General features: G+C 41.9%; 1 protein-coding gene across 1 annotated transcript in view; it reads right to left on the bottom strand.

Annotated features, from left to right (window-relative positions):
- SORCS3 (sortilin related VPS10 domain containing receptor 3) overlaps positions 1-25749 on the bottom strand; it is a 636710-nt gene that overhangs the window by 31065 nt on the left and 579896 nt on the right. Inside the window, exons 17-20 of the mRNA XM_051823565.3 lie at positions 15648-15761; positions 12075-12246; positions 9363-9549; positions 1983-2116 (exon numbers count right to left, since the gene is read on the bottom strand). Coding sequence (XP_051679525.2) covers positions 1983-2116; positions 9363-9549; positions 12075-12246; positions 15648-15761 — 607 coding nt within the window. The remainder of the gene's footprint in view (positions 1-1982; positions 2117-9362; positions 9550-12074; positions 12247-15647; positions 15762-25749) is intronic.

Below are 25749 nucleotides of genomic sequence, written 5' to 3' on the forward strand. Positions count from 1 at the left end.
GGCAATTACATTTTAGATAAAACACCAATCATATGACCCATTGTAGAAATAATTGATAAACTGGCCTTCATTAAAAATACAAAAGACACTGTCCAGAGAATGAAAAGTCAAGCCATATGCTTGCAGAAAATATTAGCAAAAGATATACCAGAATTGTTATCTAATATACACAAAGAACTCTTAAAGCTCAACAACAATGACAAAAAAGCAACCAGACTAAAAAACAAACAAAAGATCTCAATAGACATCTCATCAAATTTGATATATAGTTGGCAAATAAGCACACAGAAAATGTGCCACATGATATGTTATCAGAGAAATGCAAATGCAAACAACAATGAGATATTACTAAGCTGATTAGAATGGCCAACATCTGGAACATGACACCACCCAATGATGGTGATCATGTGGAGTAACAGGAACTCTCATTCATTGCTGGTGGAAATGTAAAACCGTCCACCATGTTGGGAGACAGATTGGTGGTGTCTTACAAAACAAACATTCTGTTTCAATACAACCAAGCAATTTCAGTCTTATTATTTATCAAACAAAGATTGAGAACATACTTCACACAGAAATCTGAACACACAGCAGTTTTATTTATAATTGCCTAAACTTGGAGGTAACTAAGATGTCCTTTAGTAACTGAGTGAATACACTGGTAATCCAGACAACAGATTCTCTCTCTCTCTCTTTTTTTTTTTTTTTTTTGACAGGCAGAGTGGACAGTGAGAGAGAGAGACAGAGAGAAAGGTCTTTTGCCATTGGTTCACTCTCCAATGGCCGCTGCATCGCGCTGATCTGAAGGCAGGAGCCAGGTGCTTCTCCTGGTCTCCCATGGGGTGCAGGGCCCAAGCACTTGGGCCATCCTCCACTTCCTTCCCTGGCCACAGCAGAGAGCTGGCCTGGAAGAGGGGCAACTGGGACAGAATCCAGCGCCCTGTCCGGGACTAGAACCCGGTGTGCTGGCGCCGCAAGGCGGAGGATTAGCCCATTGAGCCGCGGCGCCGGCGACAACAGATTCTTATTCAGCATTAAAAATGAATAAGCTCTCAATTCATGAAAACACATGACATATATGTGCATGCATATTTCTAAGTGAAAGAATCCAGTCTAAAAATGCAACATACTATATGACCTCAACTTCAAGTACAGCATTCTGGAAAAGGCAAAACCACAGAGACAGTAAGATCAGTGGTTGCCAGAGATTTCGTGTGATGACGGATGAATCAGTGAATCACAGAGCATTTTTAGGGCAGTGAAACTTCTATGTTAGGTTATAATGGCAGGTATATGCCATTATATATTTGTCCAAACAGAAGAATATTAACAATAATTAAATTGAGGCACTCAATTTTTTCCCCTGATTCTATCATACAACTGCTGTCATTCTCAACACAGGCATCACCATCACCATGTCCTGGGAATATGTGCAAAGTCTAGAATTTGACCTAGTTAGTTATTTTTCCTGGAAACATGACAACCTCAGTATTTTGTCTAAAAACATTAACATTTATAGAATATTAGCAAGTGTTGAAAAGGTTTCTTTACTCATGTTAGCTCATCACATGTCTTACTCCATTTACCTGTGTTATCCCATTTAATTTTCACAACCCCACACTTAGGTATCTATTTTACATTTGACAGATGGGGTCATTTAATCTCAGAGCTGCTAAGTAATTTCCTTGATATTATGGAATTAATGAGTGGAAGGCCAGGATTAAAATAAATGAAGCAATTGCAATTTTTATTTGAGGAGCAAGAACATACAGGTTTGTATACTTTCTCAAACTATTTCTTCTTCCTTAGCATCATTTAAACTTTCCCTATTAAAGTACTGAACTTGGAGTTGGTAGGTTTGCTTGATTCAATACTATGGCTCATAGTTTCATTCCTCATTGCCTCAACCCCAGGGTCCCCAACATCAACACAGAAGTTGGACAACAGGAGAATTCCATGTAGATCTAAAGAAAGGGTCGAACCTTTGTACTATTACCAAACCACCAGAAATAGGTCAGAGTCCCCAGCTGACTGGGCCACACAACAGCACTGATGTTGACCTCTTTATTTCTTATGGCAACAAATGGAACTCGGAGATGAACATGCTCCACTGGACCTAAAGGAACAGGAAAAATATTGTCAATGCTCACATTCCCAGAGCAAAACGTCAAACTTCACCACACTCCCAGATTATTAATCTGAATCCTTGTCACCATCTACCATGTGAAAGTGCGGATCACAAACTCACAAATGTTAGGAAGGTGTGTGTGTGTGTGTGTGGATACACACACTTGAAATGAAGCACCAGGTTCAACAGGAAACTCAAATCAGGGTTCAGATTTTTTGAGTGACATCTGAACTTAATTTACATTTGATAAGCCCAACCAGGAATGCTAATGAACTTCCAGTCCAAGGATAAAACTAGTTTACAGGACACTTGGCCAACAAATAGGAAGACATACAGCAGCCTATTCCACTTCTGATGATTAGCCTGTATTGTGATTTGGGGGTCAGTGCATTGTATGGAGGGCTCTTCCATTATCCTCAATTGTTAATTGGTTTGCATCCTCTCTAACAATGGGCCATTGTGCCTTGTCACCCTCAGTACACAGTGGGGATCACTCAGAGTCTGAAAAGGCCATCTGAACAAAAGGGAAGGAGAAACAAATGCCAGCTCCTACATAATAAAAAAAGCTGCTTCTCTTTCCTTTCTTTGGAATACTGGTATAAGCAGCATCAAGTTCCAAACTGGCAGGTAAAAGTACAAACATGAACACATCCTAGCTCTAAAAAGTCAGAATTTTAATTTATTCCACCTCCAAAATAAAATGAGAAGAGGAAAATGCTGATGAAAACTTGTTATTGCATCCAGAATGCATTTAGGGTGTGAGAGCCAACTCTTTCTGTGGGATTTTCTCCCATCTCCCTACTCCTTCTTTTTTTCCTTCCTCCTTTCTTTAGTTCTTTACCTTTTCTTATTCCTTATTTCCCTTCCTCAAATATTTCCTGCTGAACAAAGTCCAATTAGAATATTTTTATTGGCACCATGTTAGAGGACAACTTCTCATTTTCACCATCATTTTGACAGGTGCAGATGACTGAAGAGATTCTGTATGAAGATCTAAGGCCACGGCTGGCACAAGGGCACCCCTCTTCTGGAGTCCATATTCTCCCTCCTGGAGGCGGGGAGGGTACACTTTTCAGGCCATTTACCCTTCACTGTCTGCATCCTAGCTGGCTTTGGAGACCGCTCAGTTTGTACAGTACAATGACTGCAGTTCATAACTTATTAGATATTTTATAAACACCTAGGCAAAAGGAATCTGAAGGTTCCCAATGCAAAGAAATGACAAATACATGTAATTAAGTATCACACTATACCCCATAAACACAATTAGGATATACCAATAATTAAAAGTAAAAAGGAAGAAAACAGATGGACATTTCTCATTTGAAGTCTGACACAAATTTGACTTTATAGTCTTTCAAATAATTTTTATTCTCTTTTTTTTTTTTTTAATTTGAAAGGCAGAGAGGCAGAGACAGAAACAAAGAGATCATGTGTTCACCGTTTCACTCCCCAAATGGTAGCAAAAGCTGGGGTTGGGCCAGGCTGAAGGACTTGAGTTCTTGCCACCCATGTGGGAGACCCAGATTGCGTTGCAGGCTCCCAGGGTGCACATTAGCAAGAATCCAGAATATGAAATGGGGCCAAGATTTGAACCCAGGTACTCCAACATAGGATGTGAAGGGGCCCCAGGTGAGTATTAACTAGTAGGCCAAATGCCTGCCACAGTTGTCTGATCTTTTCCTTTATCCTATAGAACTTCAATTCTACACATATTATGTGCTTGAAAATAAGGGACAATACTTGCTCTGCCTTCATTATAGCCATAGAATCTCTGAATGTGCTGTGTAGATGGGTAAAGTATCATATTACTAATTATAGGTATCTTTCTACCACTTAATACATCCCCAACACAAATTTACTGTTTCTATCAATGGACAAAATTGCTTCTGAAGACAGATTACATTATTTTGAGTCTCAATGGGCATATTCTGTGCAATAGGAGACTTCATATTAGGTGAGATGTTTGGATAGCAATTGCTATTTAGGTAGTGAGTCTAGCTAAGACAGACTGCATTTTCCTGAACGATCAACATATGTTCAAGAATGTATGTATTTACAATATTATCTGAAGTGAAATAAACAAAGACAGACAAATACTGGATGACCTCATTTATCATGTTGTTTTGAAATACATATAAATATATGTATGTATGTACATACAAATATACACATACACACATATATATATGTGTGTGTATATATTGTGGAATACCTACATACATACTGTATCAATACAACTAATTAACTTGTGCACTACATTATCTCACATACTTACCATCTTGTGGTGAGGACACAATAAAAATATATAATTTCTGTCCATTAAAAAATTGATTAAAAAATCTATATAGAGTTTGAAAATGTTTCTTGCTTATGGATTTCTGCCCTGGCTTCAGATATATGTACCTCAAGATTTTTTAAAGCAAATTATATTTTTAAATATATATTTAACTTGAAAGGCAGAGTTACAGAGAGAGAGAGAAACAAAGAGAGAGAGAGAAGGAGAGACAGAGAAAGATCTTCCATCCACTGGTTTACCCCACAAATGGCCACAATGCCAGGAGCTGGGCCAAACTGAAGCCAGGAGCCAGAAGCTTCTTCTGGGTCTCCCACGTGGGTGTAGGAGTTCATGCACTTGGGCCATCTTCCATAGCTTTCCCAGGCACATTAGCAGAGAGCTAGATTGGAAGTAGAGCAGCTGGGACTCCACCCAGTGCCCATATGGAATGCTGGCATCACAGGCTGGCTTAACCCAAGTATACTAACAACGTCGGCACTAGCATCACTTCATATATACAGTTGGTTTAAAATTTATTTTAAATAAGCAAATCTGTGTTATTTTTGGATGATTCTTTTGATGTCAATGAGGGTAAAACACCACAGGTATGAGAAAACAATGACTACTTCAGTTGAATTATTTGCCCATTTTTACAAGTTTACCAGATTTCTCTGTCTTTACTTCTTTACTGTGTTTTACTGATGAGTAAGAGAAAGAGGCTATGGAAAAGGGCTTCTCGCTAGCCTGTGTCCCAGGAGGAATATGTGGAGCCTTATTTCTTAAATAAAATTTATAATTTTTCTCCATTGCAAGGTTCTTTCTTCATTTGATGGGAAAGGACCCTCCCTTTACCATCAAAGCCATTACTTCTGTTCTTACTGCTATCCCCCAAAACACATGAAGCCAATGGCCATCTGGGGAGTGAACCAGCAGATGGAAACTCTTTCTTTCTCTCTGTGACTCTTTCACAATAAATAAATAAAGCTTAAAAAAAAGGCATGAAGCTGATTTCTCTGATTTCTCAAGCCATTCCACAGGAATTCTGGGCTTTTGTACAGGTAAGTGAGGCTTCACCTACGGCTTGTGGCTCTAGAAGTTCTCCTCAGCCATCTGTCTCCCAGGGGCCTTGGTTCAGCCAGCATTGACATTGGCAGGTGCTCTGTTGCCCCCAAGAGCAAAGAAGGCCATTCCCTAAACTCATGCCAAACACAAAAGGAGTTCCAGGAATTGGAGCACCATCAAACACAGTCACTTCTATTCCAGCTTCAGAGAAAGCATGTTTGGTTAAAAAATAATCATTAGAAACAACACCATGTAGCAGCTTCTTAGGGGAAAAACTGAGCCAGAAGCTCCAGCCTTCAACATGGAGACAAACGTAGATGAGTGAGAGCGAGCTGAGAGGACTCGGGAGGAACCCAGCGATCTCCCAAAATCCTCGGTGTCAGATACTGGCCTTTTTGATAAAAATCTAATAATCTGTGCAATATTGGTTATTACAGGCAGCTAACAACTACTTTTGTTAGCTAATGGCCCAAGGTGAGGCCAAGAGCAGTTTCCACGACAATAACTGTCTGGTAAATGCAGCCATGATTGATTCGGAGGGAATTATGAGCACGATAAAAGTTTCAAGGAACATTTCCTCCTTCATGCACATAACCCACAATGTAAACCTGCTCTTTGCTGTTGTGTTTTTTCTTTTTTTTTTTTTTTTTTTTTTTTTTTTTTGCCACTGAGACATGTTGGTCTTCATGTGCTGTAGGCAAGGCTCACTGCAGAGTGGGCAGTGCAGGTAGGGTAGCCCCTCAGTGGGGTAGCCCCTTGTAAAGTTCTTTTACTTTCTTTGTCTTCATTTTTAAATGAAGCAGAAGTGTCAGGCAGACAGTTCATAGGAAGTACCAGTAATTACTATAGTAACAGGTAGCATTCATCACAAGCTAAGCTGGGTGCTAAGCAACATTTTGCACATGGTGCAGAAAAACGTTAACACAGACCTGAGATTACTATCCTTAGGAAGGTCTACGTGCAAGGCTGGCCCTTGGTTGGCATCTGGGAATCTGCCCTGGGAGTGTTTCCAGTCAATAGCTAAGTCACAAGAGTGGTTCACTCCATCTAAACTATTTTTGCAAGAAATATGGTGTATTCTGAATGCCTGCATAAGCACCTGGAGTTTTCATATATACAAATCACAGGTCCTTACGTATCCAATCCCCCATCAAAACTATGGACACTGAGTCTCCAGTGAGCTCCTCTGGTAGGCAGTCCTTCACACATGATATTAGCAATCATTCCCGGAGGAATGAGCACATCCTGTGTAACTTCCAGGAGGAGAGCTCTTGGATATTCATGCCTGACTATCCCTCAGATTTGTGCCCTGAACTTTTCTGCTGATTTTTCTTTGTATGTTTTTAGTAGAACTGATCTTGGCCATGAAAGAAGCCACACACTGAGCCCCATTCGTCCTCCTGGTGAATTCCCAGGCCTGGGTGTAGTTTTGGGGACTCCATGACACAAAGACTTACCCAATGTGACACTCACAGACTCCCTATTATAGTAGCAAAGATGGAGAATCAGAAGTTTATAAAGATTGAGGAATTTGATCAATTTCAGACATTTAACATAGGGATATGATAGGAATTTGAACATAGGTCTCTGTTATTCTGAAATCTGGGCTGTAAAAAATTAGCATACTCCCCAACTGGGTTGGTGACCTGGTGCTTTGGGCATAGAATGATTGTAGTTGGTCAGTGTGGTTATCACCATTTTTTCTATTTATGGCCCATTTTAGCAGTACCTCCCCTTGTCCCTCACAATGTAAATTCTGCAAGGGTAGGACTATAGCTATATTGTCACCTCCCCGTGCCCAGACGCCTGTCTTGCGCATATTAAGAAGTCTCTATATATTTGCTGAGTTAGTAAATAAGTGGTTTGTGTGTGTGTGTGTGTGTGTGTATTTTTTCTTTACTGTTACAGCAGTCTCCTGAGGCAAAGTAACAGAATAAAATCATTTGAAGTTGGAATTCAAACAAAATAGAGAACGAATTTATCTCAAGGTCATGTAGATTGTTGTTTTTAGGTATACAATTGATGCACAATCCAGATCTCCTCCCATACACCTGAACCATCACTGCTGGTCCCTGTACTACTACTGTGATCAGGGAGCTAGCACAGTGCCTACTGCTTGCCAGGACCTCTTAGGAATGGGCTGTTTCCTTAGTGGAGCTGAAGGCATCACTGGGTTGTTAATATCAAAGATGCTCCTTGTTTTCACTGAAATTCACCATATGTAGCATATTACTCACAAACCTAGTCAAACACAGAAAACTTTAAATAGAAAATCCAAGTAACAGCCCATAAACTTAACTGCATGCTATTCTTAGTTGTGTTATATAATCTCATGTTATACCACCCAGGACACTTGATCCAGTGTATCCATGATGTATATATTACCTGCCCCTAACTTTAGGGGAAAAATTGTAAGATTTGGTATTATCTCTAGTTACAGGCATGCACTGGAGGTGTTGAAACATCCCAAGATAGGGAAGACAACTGTACAAGTAGGAATCTTGGAAATCCTGAGATCCACAGGTATCACCAATAAAAGTCTTAACTAAGTATCATCCCTATCATCTCTATCAGAACATGTTTTTGATATCTAACATCCTAAAAACAAGATTTAGAGGCCACCGCTGTGGCTTGGCAAGTAAAGCTGCTGCTTGTAATGCCGACATCCCATTTGGGCACTAGTTCAAGTCCTGGCTACTCTACTTCTGATCCAGCTCCCTGCTAATGTGCCTGGGAAGGCAGCAGCAGATGACTCAAGTACTTGGCACCAGCACTCATGTGGACACTCAGAAGAAGCTCCTGGCTCCTGGCTTTCAGTCCATCCATGGTCACTGCAGCCATTTTCAGAGTGAACCAGTGCATGGAAGATCCATTCCCCCCACCTGCCTCTCTCTGTCTTCCCTTTGCCCCTGTAACTCTGCCTTTCAAATAAATAGATATTTAAAAACAAGATTTAAGTCCCTGTTAATTATCAAGATAGTTAACATATAAAATGAGGGGCAAGCATTGTGGCACAGTGGACAGCTTCCTACTCATTCGTCCTGGGAGGCAGCTAATGATGGCTTATATCTAGGTCCCTGCCACCCATATGAGAGACCCTGATGGAGTTTTGAGCTCCTGGATTTGGCCTAGTCCAGCTCTGGCTGTTGCAGGCCTGTGGGGAGTGAACCAGTAGAAGGAAGATCTATCTCTTACACTGTGTCTTTCTCTGTCTTTCAAGTAGATAAAAATAAATATTTAAAAATACACTCAACAAAAGCAATATATTTCAGAACTTCAGCTGTTATTTCAGTTCGTGTCAAGAAATGGTCAAAAGCAATGAAACAGATTCTAAAATAACAACAAAAAATTCTGGAGAGTTCTTAGAATTATTTTCAACACAATGAACTTGCAGTAACCTTGGATGTAGGAATTAAGTTTGTGTGCTTTTGGTGCTACACTAAAATCTAAACATATATTTCTTTAATCCTTCTTTAGCTCCTCCAACAGAGATAATGGTCTACTTTGATTTGTGCTATTTTCACTCATAACAGTTTGAAAATTAGTCTGAGACCACCAACCAAAAGGGTTCCTACTTCTTATATTTTCAGGATTTTCCAAAGCAAGCAGAAGCAACATTGGCCTGATTGAATGTCTGCATGTACACACATTGTGGCAGAGAAGTGCTAAAAAGGAGCTAGTTGGTAATATATCAGCCAAACTTTCACAATAATCTATCTGTGTCAGTATCATTAAGCTCTGAAACAGAGGTGGGTATCCATCTCAGTCTCTCACTTTGGGTTACTGTAGTAGATACAATGAACCTGACCTCAGCTTCCAATTCCAGGAAGTTTGGACAGAGGGTGATGTCAACCAGGGAGGAAAGGAAGATAGGAGCTGGCCCACGCTACTTACAAACTACGTGCAGGAAGAGGACAGCTGTGTCTGAGCCAAGGCTGTTCTCTGCATAGGCTGTCACCTGGAAGATCCCCGCGCTCTTATACACATGCTTGATGCCATCCTCAATGGGGCTGAAGTTAGCATAGGACACAGCAATCCCATCCCCAAAGTCAAGCTGGATGTTTGTCCTTTGCAGATCACCCTGCAACAGGAAATAGCAATTGGCCTGGGTTCTTTTACATGCTTCAACCTGACTCTTATCTCATGCTTTTTCCTGTAGCTTTAGCATCACCTTCTCAGGACTTACAGTTTTGCACAAAGGGCTAAAATATCCTTTACACGATCCTGAAACTCATATCTGATACTCTCAGGTACTACTGGCAGGTACTACGGACCTATTGTCCCTGTATGCCCAAGTTTGGAGCAGCCTGAGTTGGTGTGACACAGGCAACAGTAAGCTGGAGCCTCTATGAAGCTCTGAAGTGGGAAAGTCATGGGCTTCCCTGTCTCTCTCTCACATGGTTGAATTCTTCTTCTATGTCTTAATAGTAAGAGCAAATAATAGCAACAGCTACCACTTAGTTTCTTAACAGTGCATAGCAGTTAGTCTCCTCACAATTCTAAATTACAGAGAATATTATTATTTTCATTTTATAAATGGAGACAAAAAAAATTCAGCAGACCAAACTCCTAGCTAGTTGTGGAAGACACAACTTTTGGACATAAGTAGTCTGTTTTCCTTCTATGGTTGCAAACTACAATGTTATCATTATGGTTGTTCCTATATTTGAATGTTCACTACTATGTCCCAAGAACTATGCTACAATCACTTAACACAACCAGAATGCTTCAAAAAGATTCATAGAAAATAGCATTAAAAGATAATTTATTTGGGGGCAAAAATTTTTGAAATCCAAGAGAGGTTTTAAAAAGTCCATGGAAAACATGTTCTACAAGAACATCATGAATCAATTTCAAAATATGCTTCTTCTAGAATAAGATTTACCTTTTAATTCCATTTTCCATGAACATTTTGAAGTCTCCTTATATTGTATAATTCAATCTCCAAATAGCAATATGTAGTAGGACGATTATTCCTATTCTATAAATACTGCATGCAGGCAAATCATATCTCTGTTCTCTTGTTCTTAAGGGTTTCCTAAGCCTACCTAAATCCCTTTCTTTCCTGAAGCCTCTTCTGATCATCCCAGCTGACAGATATCTCTGTCTTTTGGAAGTCTCAGAGCTCCTTGGGTGTTGCTGGTGATGTGATGTGAATAGTTTAGATGAATGCATCTTAGCACCCCAGGATGGCATTTAAGTTTCTTAAGAGCCATTGCTAAACCCCATTCTTTCTGCACTCATTTCCCACTATATTGGGCCAATATTTTGCATAAATGCAGTGAACTTGATCCTGAAGCAAAGATACTAGAAGAGGAAGAAAAGGAAGTCTCTGTTCATGTACACAGATGGATGACAGATTAGAGAGAAATACATCACTTGGAATTATTAGCTGATCCTTCTGCCCAGTGAATGTGCATGGATCAGAGTTTCACTTCCCATCTCTTCCTCCATGGCAACCCAGATGTGAATGAAATATTGATAGGTGTTTTCTTGCCCCCCACACAATGTCAACTACCCTTGAGTTTATGAATATAAATTAAAGTGAAAATGAACTAGAAGTAATTCAAATGGATAAGATCATGGCTCTTCATATCCATTCAAGAGAAGGTTTTTACAGCTCTGGTCCTGGAAACTCCCTAGTGGAAATGTGATAATGACCTTCTCTGAGTCTTAAAGTCATTTAATTCAAACACCCAGTGTCGGTGAAGGCTGAGGAATCTGTCAACCTAGGATAAGGAAACTTCACTGTCCTGTCCAGTGTAGTCTTGACTTTAAAGGCTTCTGAATGCTCCTATTCGTGAAAAAAAGGCTCCCTGCCCTGCTTTGCTCTCTTTTGGAGATCTCAAGAGCACAGAGCAATTTGCATATAAATTTAGGAGGCTTTGTCAATCAGGCAAGCCTTCCTGCTGCACCACCTCAGCAAAAAGTCTCTGAAATGTTCCTGGTTGGGGAAGAAATGAAACTGCTCATACAGGGAGCAAGAAGCAGACAAGAGAGCGGTTTCCATCCTGAAATGAATGTATGCAGTCTGATTTTACTGCCCAGATTGCAAAAGACACTAAAGAGTAAACTAATGGAGCAGGTAGCTGATGAAAAAGCAACCAATAGAATATTATTCATAAAGGTAATTTAAAGGATTTCATAATCTTTCCCCACCGTCATATTCACACTTTCATGACCTTTTTAAGGCTTTGTGGACTTTTCTAATCAATGGGACTAAGGGTTAGGATAAAGCCAATGAGGTTCCTGAAAACAACAGATGAAATTTGAAACTCCTTCTTTTGGTAAAGCTTACAGTTCATGGTCTCACGAAGTTAAGCTTTTCCTTAGCAGAGGAGACCCTAAAGAGGAGCCTGAAGAATCTATCCATAACTGCATGCCCCGAAACAAAGGGGGCCCCACTGCAGACTGGAATGAATGGACGAACGTTTTTAAATACCCGTGGCCCTCTCTCATCCCTGCCTGTTTCCTGTCCCAAAGTCTTAGCTTCTCACCACTGATGCTTACAGTGGCCTGTATGAACCTAAGGCCTTTCTTCCCTCTGTGGAGCAGGGAATGGCTTGCATGTGAGTTCTGACCTCAGAGACCCCACTGGGCACCTACCTCCTCCATGAGGATGATGAAGGTTGCATTATGTCCCTGTTCTGCCACCAGGCGTCCATCGGTCGTCACCACGTGGAGGCCTCGAGGGGCTTTTCCAGGGCACAGCTGGGCTTTGGCTGAGTACTTGTCCCTTAGCCCATCTGTGCAGTTGTTGGATACTATCCTCCGGTACCTAGACAGAATCGACAATTAACAGTGGTGTGGCTTGGATTGAGTGTGTGTGTGTGTGTGTGTGTGTGTGTGTGTAAGAGTGCAACAGGGCAAGGACAAGAGAGGCAACTCACCCAGCTGCCCCTAAAAGCCAAATCTCCAAGATGACAGCCATTCATGAACCTAAACAAATGCTGAGGAACTGTAGGCCCTCTGCCTCGGAAAGAGCCGCTCCTTCCACATCATTATCGATCCTACCTGGGGAGCCGGGGATCAGATCAGTGTCTAAGCCAGCCACGAAAAATCAATGTCTGACTCACACACAACAGAGGAGATGGCAGACCACTGGGCCAGGAAAGTACGAGGAGAAGTGCTTTCTCTGTGAGGAAGGGGTCTGTTCTATTTCCCTGAGGCTACCTCTGACTTTTTCAATACCAGAAAGCAGCTAGAACATGAGACTTCCAACTCTCATTGGTTAACAGGCCTCTTTCTGTCTTCTCTCCAACCCCGGGACGTCATTACTCCTCCAATATCTAATTGCCCTTACTGGAGCCACTGGGCTATTTTATAGCATATTTTCTCTTCTCACTAATATTCCATTTCCCCACTCAACTCAAATGCCAGTATAGAAGCACAAGTTTGATACATGTATTCAATCCCACTGAAGTAAAACTACACTTCAGAAGATACTGGGGCCGGCGCCATGGCTCACTAGGCTAATCCTCTGCCTTGCAGCGCCGGCACACTGGGTTCTAGTCGCTGTTGGGGCGCCGGGTTCTAGTCCCGGTTGCACCTCTTCCAGGCCAGCTCTCTGCTGTGGTCCGGGTGTGCAGTGGAGGATGGCCCAGGTACTTGGGCCCTGCACCCCATGGGAGACCAGGATAAGTACCTGGCTCCTGCCATTGGATCAGTGTGGTGCACGGGCCACAGCAGCCATTGGAGGGTGAACCAACGGCAAAGGAAGACCTTTCTCTCTGTCTCTCTCTCACTGTCCACTCTGCCTGTCAAAAAAAAAAAAAAAAAAAAAAAAAAAAAGATATTGGCTGGTAAAACCTCCCTATAAAGCACCATGAATTTCTATGACCACAGCAGAATGATCTCATGTCACCTCCCTTGCCTGCTGATCCCAGCATGGGAATTCAAGCCGAGTGTCTGCCTACGTCGTGATCTGTGTGACCAACATTATTTCAAGGCATATCATCATCTAAAAGCTATACTAATCAATGCTCTGCTAAAAGTACATAAAGTAAATGTAACACCACCACCAAAACCACCATCATCTTTATCACCACTGATATCATATCTTGCTTTCTTTTACCCTCTATGTCAACAATAATTAACCAAGCCACCCACATTGCCTTTTTTCCTCCTGGCCTTGAGAGCAGAGAAAGACAAATTCCTCTTGAGTGTTGCTGGTCTCACATTAAATCTGACACTTCTCCTGCGGTCTTCCCTGCTGAAGCACCCGCTACTCACCTCCATCTAGAGATCTTAAGGGGAAGTGAAACAAATGGTGTATATGTAGCTACCACTTCAGATGAAATTCCCATGTATCTTTTTGCCATACATGGTCAGCTCTCCATATTCATGGATTCTAGTAATTATGACATCATGTGGAAATTTGTTAAAATGAAGAAAGGGATCCCTATCTCACATCTCCCGAATCAGAAGTTGCATTCTAACACCAGGCCAAGATGATACATGAGCATATTAAAACATGAAAGTGCTCTATTAAACCACCCATCCACTTGACAATTCTCTCGTAGATCATAAAGGCAGCAGAGACAAGGACAGACAACAAATCTCTAGGGAAATTTTTTCCAAGCATTTGTGAATGATGGTTAAGTGAGCCAAGAAAGAAACATACATGTGAGTGGAGGATTACCAATGATGCACCTCGACCTTCTTATCTTAGGAGTTCCTAACTTCTGAATTGTTAATTTTTCAGCATTAGTATCTTAGAGCTTCAGGTCATCTATCACCAGAGGGCATGGAAATATATGCATATCACTTGTATTAATTTTCTTCTCCTGAGGCTCAAGAAACAAGGCAGCATCTCTTTTAAGAAGAAAATTCCTGGGGTTGGCACTGTGGCATAGCAGGTAAAGCTGTTGCCTGAAGCGCTGGCATTCCATATGGGCACCAGTTCCAGTCCTGGCTGTTCCAGTTATGATCCAGCTCCCTACTAATGGTCTGGTAAAGCAGTGGAAGATGATCCAAGTGCTTGGGCCCCCACACTCAAGTGGGAGACTTGGAAGAAGCTCTTGGCACCTGGCTTTGGATTGGCATAGCTCTGACTGTTGTGGCCATTTGGAGCGTGAACCAGCAGATGGAAGACCTCTCTCTCTCTCCCTCTCCCTCCCTCTCTCTCTCTCTGCCTCTACATCTCTGTAATTCTGCCTTTCAAATAAATAAATAAATCTTAAAAAAGATAAAAATTCCTAACCAAACAATAACTAGTGTCTACCAGAGTCAAATGGCAAAGAGCACTGAAATCTACGTGATTTAAAAATTCTTCTGATGCTCCCCAAAATGAGTATTCTGAGCTAAAGAACTCCTTGGTTTCCCTCATAAGTCACCTGTCATAAACCCTCTTTGTATACCCCATAATCTCTAATACACCTCTTTTTTTTCTTTTTTTAACTTTTATTTAGTAAATATAAATTTCCAAAGTACAGTTTATGGATTACAATGGCTTTTCCCCCCCATAACTTCCCTCCCACCCACAACCCTCCCATCTCCCACTCCCTCTCCCCTTTCATTCACATCAAGATTCATTTTCAATTATCTTTATATACAGAAGGTCGATTTAGTATCTATTAAGTAAAGATTTCATCAGTTTGCACTCACATAGAACATAAAGTGTAAAATACTGTTTCAGTACTAGTTATAGCATTACTTCACATTGGACAATACATTAAGGACAGATCCCACATGAGAAGTAAGTACACAGTGACTCCTGTTGTTGACTTAACCTAAACTCTTGTTTATGGCATCAGTAATCTCCCTAGGCTCTAGACATGAGTTGCCAAGGCTATGGAAACCTTTTGAGTTCGGCGACTTCGATCTTATTTAGACAAGGTCATAGTCAAAGTGGAGGTTCTCTCCTCCCTTCAGAGAACGGTACCTCCTTCTTTGATGGCCCGTACTTTCCACTGGGATCTCACTCACAGAAATCTTTCATTTAGGTTTTTTTTTTTTTTTTTTTTTGCCAGAGTGTCTTCCTTTCCACGCCTAAAATACTCTCATGGGCTCTTCAGCCAGATCCGAATGCCTTAAGGGCTGATTCTGAGCAGAGTAATACACCTCTTTTTCTCTATATACTTCTCTATATATCTTTCTCAATAGCAGTGTACTCCTTTTAATTCCAAATCAGGGCAGTAGGAAAACAATGAGTCGAGTTCCTTCAGGCGTTCTACTTACCCAGTGCTGTTAAGGTAGCTTTGTCCCAGGCTGCAGTCCTTTGATGGAGATGCTGGATTGTACCAGAAAGCTGGTACACACTGGCTTTCCCCATGTCTCTCATAACCATAGTCACTGCCAGGAAAAGAAAGAATGGTATGTATGTATAATACTAAAATACCAGACACATAGAAATGCACATGTTCCTGTTGTCATCCAAAGAGTTACAACACATTGACTGAAATATCCCTAATGGCAGCAAGTATTCTTACCTTGAAAATAATTTTTAATATTTATTTATGCATTAGAGAGAGAGAGAGAGAGAGAGAGAGAAGCTCTCTCATCTGCTGGTTCATTCCCCAAATGCCTGCAAAGCCCAGGGTCCCAAAGGAGCTAAGAACTCAACCCAGATCTCTCAGATGCATGGCAGGGGCCCAGCTACTTGAGCCAAGTCATTATCAAGACATGGGAATCAGTAGGAGTCAGGCATCAAACCCAGCTACTCTTTAACCAGTGTCTTCACTACTAGGACAAACCCCTGCCTCTGGATTTCTAAATCAGAAATAATACAAAATCATCTGGATCCTAACCTGAAAAAAAGCAGTGGAAATTCTAGGTTTAAAAAGATATGTATTTAAATGTGACAGGTACCTCACTTGCAGGTCAGGTACGCTTAATGTTTAAGAGCATATTTTGGGCACAATAATATTTCTGAAATGAGCAAATGACAACCAAGAAGACATCTTTGAAGGTCAAAATACTCTGTGCTACAATTCAATATATGTTATTTCAAAATTGATTTTAAAGATTGACATTTTTCCTACAAACTCAAACATAAATATGCATGCACATTCACGTGTACACTCAGCCATCCAAATGTTTCCTTATATAACACAGACCCCTATTTCTCTAAAAATAAAACTAAACTGGAGCTCTTCCCTATGTTTCTGCAAAATTCAAGGCATAATACAATGAAGAAAAAAAAAAGTCAGATATGATTCCCTTGTCTGTTCCTCTCCACTGTAAAAAGAGGAAGCAATGGAGCAGCATTGGAGAGGAAGGGCCCCATTTGAAGTTCAAATGATGTTTCCCCGTTTGGACTTTACAGAAGTCCCAAGTGTACAAATGTCGGAGTAGAAGAGCAATAAAGTAGGTAAAAGGGATGATTGTGCTTGTAACTGCTGAGAGGTCATTGAGGGTCACTTCTGTGGCAAGAGAATTCATGCTTCCAAGTCAAGAACACTAGGGTTCCTTGAAACCCACAGACTGGGCAGCACAGTCTAGCTATTTGGATATTGATCCACTGAGTGTTAACGACACACAAAACAGCAAGGAAAACCACGCCATCAACACCTACCCTTCCTTTCTTTTTCTGCTCCCGTATCTGCTGAGCCAAGATTTTCTGACAGTTGAATAAAAATGCAAGACAATTATTTAGATATAAATCTAGGATAGGTAGGGAGGGTAGATAGAGATAAAATTTTAATTCTGAGTTTATTTATCATTTAATGATTGCTCTTTCCAGTGAAAAGAAGTATGACAAGAGCTGTCCTCAAGGGCTTTTCAGTTTTTGGAAGAGCTGAGGATGGCACACCACAAACCCAACTATAATGGAATAATACAGCAGGAAGCAGAGCACTAAACAGCACAGTACAGTGCCAAGGGTTTCAGGAGACCATATATGCTTTCTGCCCAGTTTAATTCCCACTCCATCTTCCCAACTACCTTGCTCCAACAAAACTCCCAACTGAGTGTTCCTGGACAGCTCTTCCAACCTCTTCATATATTCCAGTCTTTTCATATATTGTGTTCTGGGCTTGAGACACTCCACCCTTTCCTGTGTTTGATAGCCTCCAACTTATTCTTCTTTAACATCAAGATCATACGGTGCCATTCCTGATGCCCCAGGCAAATCTTTGGGACCACACAGACTTGGAGGCTACAAAAGAGGGGGGATCTTTGGCTGTTCCCCGTCACTACACCAGTTTCAGACAGTACCAAGGCCACTTCAGGTGTTAAGTAAATGATATTGAATGAATGAACATTCCAACTACATCAAAAAGGCCACTGTACAAATTAAGACAGGGAATAAGAGAGGAAGGAAGAGGAAGTGTGTGGGCATGGGTGGGAGGGAGGATAGGGTGGGAAGTATCACCAATATTTCTAAATCTGTATACATTAAATACATGAAATTTGTATACTGTAAATAAAAATTTTTTAAAAGCAATTATACTAATTAATCCACTGCATTGGGTATGTATCTTAAGGAAGACCATGGTCTCATAATTAGCAGTCCAGTGAGCACCACAGCCAGCATCCCCTGGAACTCATCAGACAGCTATGGAGTGAGTGTGAATGGGGTTGCGGATGGATACACGGAATGCTAAGACCAGCACTGATATGATCATGCTTAAATAAAAGCGGAATGAAGAAGATAAACAGACATTCTGGCGAAGCCCATCTTTGGCCAAGCCATTTAATCGACTGCAGCAGATCTCCCGTCCTGACAGTTCATATGGACTCAGTGCTGTGCCAGCCTGCAATCACCTTTGAGAGCTGACTGGTGCAATTTCAGGAATTTTGCAAGTTAATTAATGGCTGTTAAAACCATTATTAAAATTAAATTACATGAAAATTCAATTATAAAATTATATTAAAAAGGTAATGAATACCTAAAACACATTAATTGCTAATTACTGCATTTTATTATTACCGTATATAATATATACTATGTTACATATCAATATTATATTATATTATTATACATTTTATGCTCTTGATATTACTTACATCTATGTATCTGTATGGTGGAAATACTATGCTATGTGCTACCACTCATCTCTTCCCAGTTCTGCTTTCCCTGAGGTTAGATTAGCCACTTGAAATCTGTCAGATTGGGTACATGTCCAGCAATTAGTATTTATTTGTCCTCAGAGAGCTGGTGGTTCACACCACCACTGAACATCTTATTTCTTTTTTTTTTATTTATTTATTTTTTTTTTTATTTTTTTGACAGGCAGAGTGGACAGTGAGAGGGAGAGACAGAGAGAAAGGTCTTCCTTTTGCCGTTGGTTCACCCTCCAATGGCCGCCGCGGCCGGCGCGCTGCGGCCGGCGCACCACGCTGATCCAATGGCAGGAGCCAGGAGACAGGTGCTTTTCCTGGTCTCCCATGGGGTGCAGGGCCCAAGCACCTGGGCCATCCTCCACTGCACTCCCTGGCCACAGCAGAGGGCTGGCCTGGAAGAGGGGCAACTGGGACAGAATCCGGTGCCCCGACCGGGACTAGAACCCGGTGTGCCGGCGCCGCTAGGCAGAGGATTAGCCTAGTGAGCCGCGGCGCCGGCGTGAACATCTTATTTCTAAGTATTATTTATCCTCAGAAACACTGGGCTATGGCGTGTTTGCACAACTTCTAGAAAATTCCCCCACTGGTCTATGAGGTGGATCTGGTGAACCCTCTGCACCCTAGGTCAACCTGTTTAATGTTCTGTGCCCTCATACTCTGTGAAGGCCAGATGTTCTCTTAAGCAGTGTTGAGAAGGACAGAAACGTCTTCAAGCTCTTTGGTGAATGCAACCATCTTCAGCAGCTCTGTTCGGCCCTGATAGCTGTTGGAAGATGCAGTCATTCAAAGGGTGAATCAGGCACGCTGCTTTGCCCCCAAAGAGTAAAACCACCCCGTTAATACTTAATGACATTAGCAGAAACTGGCTGCCCCCAAACTGCAGTTCTAGCCATTAATTTCTGCTAAGTGTCTATTAAAATCTTTCCTATTGCTCAACCTCCCTCCCCGCTCCATGATCAAGACGAACCAGGAGCTCCAGCAGCTGATCCAGCTTCCCGGGAAAAGGGCTTTTTTCTGTGAATTGTGAGGACAGAATGTACCACAAAGTTTGATTTGCCTCAGGGAAGTGTGCTGTCATTGATTCTGCAAACACACAAGCAGTTTCTTATAAGAAATAAGTCACCTCTCTGGCTTTTTTGACTATAATGCTTCAGAATTTCTAGAAGCTTAGGCAAAAAATATATTCATTTCCAGAAATCTGTATGTCTTCCATATTTAATTCAGGGAAAATCCTTAGATCCTAAAAGAGGAAGAGCCAGCATGGTTTGTAAACCCAGAAGTCTCTGTACATCAGAAAAGGAAGCAATGCACATCCTCCCCAGTCTAATTCACTCAGTTGGTAGGCCGGGAAGGAAAAGCAGAAGGAGCAGGTGTGTCTTGCCAAGAAGGCACATAGCTCACTATGTTATCGCAGAGGTGATAATCCCTGCTCAGCATGAGTGCATCCCGCAGGACATTTGGTCATCACGATGGCCCCCTGGACTCCAGGAATGACATTCAGAGACTCATGGAGTCGAGAAAGAAGTATATTTCTTCTGACAAGCTGCAGGGGCTGTCCAAACCTCAGGCCATGCACAGCCCTCTCACAGCCTCCCTGACCCCCTCAATCCTCCATCCTGCTGTCTGGCAGCTGGGATTCCAGGAAGGTGGCTCTACAGGTGACACTGTCCCCATCTTAGAAGGCAGTACAGCATGATGATAGATTTAACACCAGCAAATGTAGGCTCTTGGCAGGCAGAGAGCAAGCACTCTAAAAACAGAAGCAGTCCTGAGAGCCACAGCATTGGATGAATGATTCACATCCTTACCACTTTAGCTATTTACAAACTTGTACACAGCCACAGAGAAAGGTATCACTGGGAAACCCAACAATCAGCCCTCAAACGCTTCTCCTAACCTAACCCCTTGTATCCATCTACCTCATCCCTCTAGTCACCAAGAACTTTCTCATGTATCTCTAGGTCCCTTGTCCATTTCTCTGAAGGGCTGCCTATTTCCCTTGTGCTAAGCAGCAGGTCTGCATTGCTCTGTCACCACCTCCCACAGGAAGGCTTCCTGGACTGCTGCAGCTCTCTGTGATCTCTCTGTTCTGACCATCTCTAGTACTTCCTCCCAGCACTAGCATTGTCCAAGAAAACTTCCCATGATAATGGAAATGCTTTCTAACCATGCTGTTTAATGTGCTAGCTTCTCATCACTGCCACTGAAGGGCTGCATTTTAAATTTTCTTTCACCTTAATGCAAATAACCACATGCCTCTAGAGCCTACTGTAATAGACAGTGTAGTTCTGGACCATAAAATTCAGCACTTAATTATACTCCATTATTTTCTGTTATGCCTTCTTTGAGTGTAATAACTCTGGTTTATACATATTTGACTTGTCCACTATAGAAAAAAAATTCTTCCTGGCATTCTAGACTGAATGGACTTTAGACACACTTGAATTCATGTGCTGTGGCACCCCACCATCTGTTCCCTCCAGTTTGCTCAGTGGCTCTGGCACCATGCCAGACAGGGATGGTGAGAACTAAGGCATGTTAAATCTGAGGAGTCTAGGCTCAGATTATCATCATCTTGAATGAATGATTTATCCTCTCCTTTTATCCATCTGTAAAATGCCTGCAGTAACAGACTGTCCTTCCAGTAGTTGGTTGAGAAGACAAGACACCTCCTGGAAGACCTGGTGGGACATCTGGTGTATAGTAGGTACTCAGTAAAAGTGACTGCCGAGTGAATGGCTGGGTGAGTAAGGAAGACAAGTGCTCTGAGCCACTTTCTCTTTCATGAATGCATTTGGGGTTCCCAGAAGGTGATTCCTTCCCAGGAGACCTCATATGACTTCAGACCCTTACGGTCCCTTTTATGACAACTTGCTAGTCTCTGACAACCTCAGCTCTCAGCACGATTTCATCTTGGCCCTCTCACCCACACTACGATGGGGGTTGCTGCACAGGATCTCTCTAGCGTAAGCTTGAGGTTGGAGATTTATGAGGCTCTTAAGTGGAAACATCAAATTCATATTTATTTCAACACTGCAGTGACAGTAGTGAAAGCCAATGGCATTCTCTACGTGAATGCTTCTGAGAATCCATAAAACCTCTTTCCCCACCAAGTATTAGAGGGATACAGGTGGAAAATACCCTCCATTTGCAAAGTCATGTTGAATTGCTCAACTCTTCCACCAAAGAGAAGGCATTCTCTCCAGCCTCTTCTCCCTCCACAAACAGATTAAACTAGGGTAGCTCCTTTCCTTGCTGTCTCTGAGGCAAACTTTGCCTGAATCAACCAAATGAGCATGCTCTATTTGGCTTAGGGAAGCCACCACATAGAATGTGCATGATGAGGGCCTGTGCTAACTGAGCTGGTATTCCAGATTCCTTAGCTAACAGCACTACCTGGCTGGAAAGACCACTGAGATGGAGCAAGAGCTAAGAAACTTGCCATACACTGACTTCTAATATTAGCATTAAAGACACACAGATAAAATCAATCTGATAAAAATCTCCATTTTTCAAATAACAGCTATGCTCGTGGAAGCAGATTTCAAAACAAAGAAACGTTCAAATGGTCAGTTCCATTGTCTCCCAAATCCACTGTAAATAACTGAGAAATTTCAGAAATCAACAACTGCTTCTCCCATATTTAGAAGTAGTGAAAAAATATTTTTTAGGCCATAGGAGTGCTTTTGTTGCTGTTTTGAGATTATGACTATAAGCATCAAGCTGTGTCTTCTTGTTTGCTTCAGACTCAAGTGAGTATTCTACCTTCTTTTTAAAATGAAATGTGATTGGGTAAAGAAATGCAATACCTTATATATTAAAAAATATCTATAAAATCTTGGAAGTCATATCCCTATTACCATTCTAGTAAAATGGTCAAAAGTACTTCATTTGATATTATTTCAGAGTTCATGAAACATTCCATATTAAGTTTTATCACCAACAGTAAACCTACATCATTTGAGGATGAGTTTTAATTTTAGAACCACTAAACTTGGAGAACCTGTTCTTTGAAATGCACAGTAAATCTGAAATCCTAAGATCATAAATCATAGGTTGAATTCTTGAGACACGGTGAAGTAGAGGGGAGAGAACAGGGATTTAGTTTAGTTCTACATTTGAACAACAACTTCTTTTCTCTGTTTTGTAATCTTGGTCAAGTAATTGCGTCTAAAATGCTCACTTTCTTTCCATTAAAACACAACAGGCATGACATCACAGGTGGCACCTCCACCAGTGCAAGCGTGAGAATCAGAGCATGCTTGCTAGGCCTACCCTACCGCTTCAGATTAACTCTGCTAACAGTTCCCAAATAAGGGTTCAGAAATATTTTAAGTAATGCCAACATCGCTGAAGAAAATGGATAGCACCCAAAGATACTACTTTGAAGACTGCCCTTATTTGGATATGTAAGCTCTGGTTTACTTGCTAAAAACATGATAGGGACCACTTAACCCTGGGGTACAAGAGGAACAACTGCAATAGTGACAGCTACCATATGCTGGATGTCTGTGCTGTACAGCACCAGGATAAGTGCCTTATCTATATTAATGATGTATATTCATTCATTTATTAATTCATGCATTCCTCCCTAGGACTCTTTGAGATACATGTCATGTATTTTTATTTCGTAGCTGAGAAAGTGAAGTCACAGATATTAAGAAAATTTCCCAAGGTCAAAAACCAAATATCAGCACTCAGATTTTTGTCCTGATCAGTATATGCTAATGGAATTGCTTAAGGAGAAATATTTATGTTGCAGCTCTCATTCCTTCTCATTGTGAGGCCTCTCGACATTGGGTGAGGGACACAGGAGAATATGGAGCACGACATGTTCACAAGCAGGGTGCCCCCATGGAGTCAGTCTGCAGGACACAGGCAGACTGCCATTCACATTATGAATATTCAGGTTGACATCAAAATGTCACAAGCCATAATTCCAAGTGGGCCACTGTGCATACTGCTATGTCTGTTTTGTTGGATTCTGGTTAATAATTGAAAACTGTTTTCCCCAAGTGTTGAAATACCCTTTTAGGGCATGGCATTTTGGCATAGCAGGCAAAAAGACACTGCCTTTGATGCCAGCATCCCATATGAGTGCCGATTCAAGTCCTGGCTGCTCCACTTTCATCCAGCTCCATGCTACTGGTTGGGGGAAAGCAAAGGAGATGACCCAAGCCTGCCAGCCATGTGGGTGTCCCAGACCAAGCTCCTGGCTCTTAGCTTTGGCCTGGTTCAGCCCTGGCCATTGAGATCACTTGGAGAGTAAATCAGTGGCAGGAAGATCTCCTTCTCTCTCTCTCCTTCTCTCTCTCTCTCTCTGTAACTCACAGTTTTCAAATAAATAAATATTTTTTTTAAAAAGAAAATATCCTTTTATCCCAAAGGGTTAAAATTGCCACAGAAGGGACTCTGCTGTTGAAATTTAAATTCCATTTAGTACATCCCAGTTTAAGGATCTTTACTGAAGCCTAGCTTTCCGAGGCATAAGACCAGGGATGAAGAGCAGGTAGGAAGTATACCCCAGCTGGTTTGCAGTAACCAAATCATATTACTAGAAGAGAGTGCGAAACAAAGAAATGGCTTCCAGTACAAACCAAGCTCACGAAACGAGCTGCATGAAATGCAGGTGAAAGGTGTAGGGATGCAGGACAGGGCAGCTGCTCTGTTCCCATCTGAACTTCCCTCGCTACTCACCACCCCAAAAGTGCAAATGCACTTCTGTCAATGCCCAACCTACCCCGTGCTTACAGGCTGATGCCTTGTCTTAAAAGTTCTGTCTTTTAATCTCGGATGGATTATGAAAATAATCAGACTGAACATTTGATTGAGATGAAGGGAAGAATTGATCCAACTAGGATCAGAGTAACAGGCACCCATTCCTAGAATTCAGGAGGCTTCTGATCCTTCTGAAAGGAGGAAAATTCAGAAACACACTAGAACTGTTCAGCAAATTCACCATGGGCTAGGCCCTAGGGATTCAACAGTGAGACAAGTTTAAAGCTTCTGCACTCAAGCACTCACATTGGACTAGGGAGAGAGAGATGAGAATTCACAAACTGAACATCCTAATTGCTTCCTGTGGTGATTAACACTAAGAAAACCGTGAAACATGGCGCTAGAGTGCCATGGTGTAGGTAAATTAGGTGGCCTTGAAAGGCATTTCTGAGAAAGCGGTTTTTGTGCCGGGCATCAGTGATCCCAAGGTGGCAGCCAGGCTGAGGCTGAGGAGAAAGCTGGGTACTTTCTGTTGCCTCTGCTAGGAGTGAGACTGGATTTGTTACAGCACAGGAGATGGTGATGAAGCGAGATTGTATTCAGGACAGAAGGAAAGTTGATGGGATATTGTAAGCACAGTAGACATAAGGTCTAATGTGAGATTTTATTGTGTATACATCTATGTGTTATTGTTGTGGCTGTTGTTTTTGCTGTGAGAGGAATGGCAAGACTGGAGGCACTGGAGAACTAGATCCAGACAGCCGTAGAGATGCAGACAAGCACTCTGCGGTAGCCTGTGTGCTGAGGTAGAAACCGCAAGGACACACTCAGGGTCTTGATCTGGCAGGAAGATGAAAAGAGAAACCGAGCCGTCCGGGGTCTTTGATTTAGCAACTGAGCGGAGGGCTGTGTATTTTGTGGCACTTGGAAAAAACAAGGCCAGGGACTGTTTCTAGCGGGAGCATTCAAGAAGAGCTTTGCTTTGGCCACATTAAGTTTGACATCTCTGTTTGCACATCAAGGGGAGATGCATCCCATTCAAGGGAAAAGGGGGAAATATACTGGAAATTTAGGGGCCGAGGGTAGGTTATAGCAGGTTAAGCTGTTACTTGTGACTCCGGCATCCCACACCTCAGTGCTTGTTCAGAGTACTGCCTGCTCTGCTTCTGATTTGGCTCCCTACTAATGAGCCAGGGAATGCAGTAAAAGGTGGCCCAAGTGCTTGGATCCCTGTCATGCAGGGGATCTGGATGGACTTTCTGGCTCCTGGCTTTGAAATGAACCAGCTGACACAAGATTTCCATTTCTCTCTCTCTCTCTCTCTAACTGCCTCTCAAATAAATAAATACATCTTTAACAAACATTTGGAGATTTGGGAGTTAGTGTCTGTAGGTGAGATTTACAGTTGCTCTTTGTTGTTGTTGGAGGGAGAATAAAGGAAACAACAGAGGATTCCCATGGCAGCACAACTTGAGTGCAGGTGTCTGTAAACGACTGTCAGGTCCCTATCTCTCCAGGTGCTGCCAGGTCCCAACCCAATCCCTCACTGAAGACAAGG

Source organism: Oryctolagus cuniculus, chromosome 15 (assembly GCF_051225735.1).
Source record: "Oryctolagus cuniculus isolate XC-2025 breed Fujian yellow rabbit chromosome 15, ASM5122573v1, whole genome shotgun sequence".
Lineage (NCBI taxonomy): Eukaryota > Metazoa > Chordata > Mammalia > Lagomorpha > Leporidae > Oryctolagus > Oryctolagus cuniculus.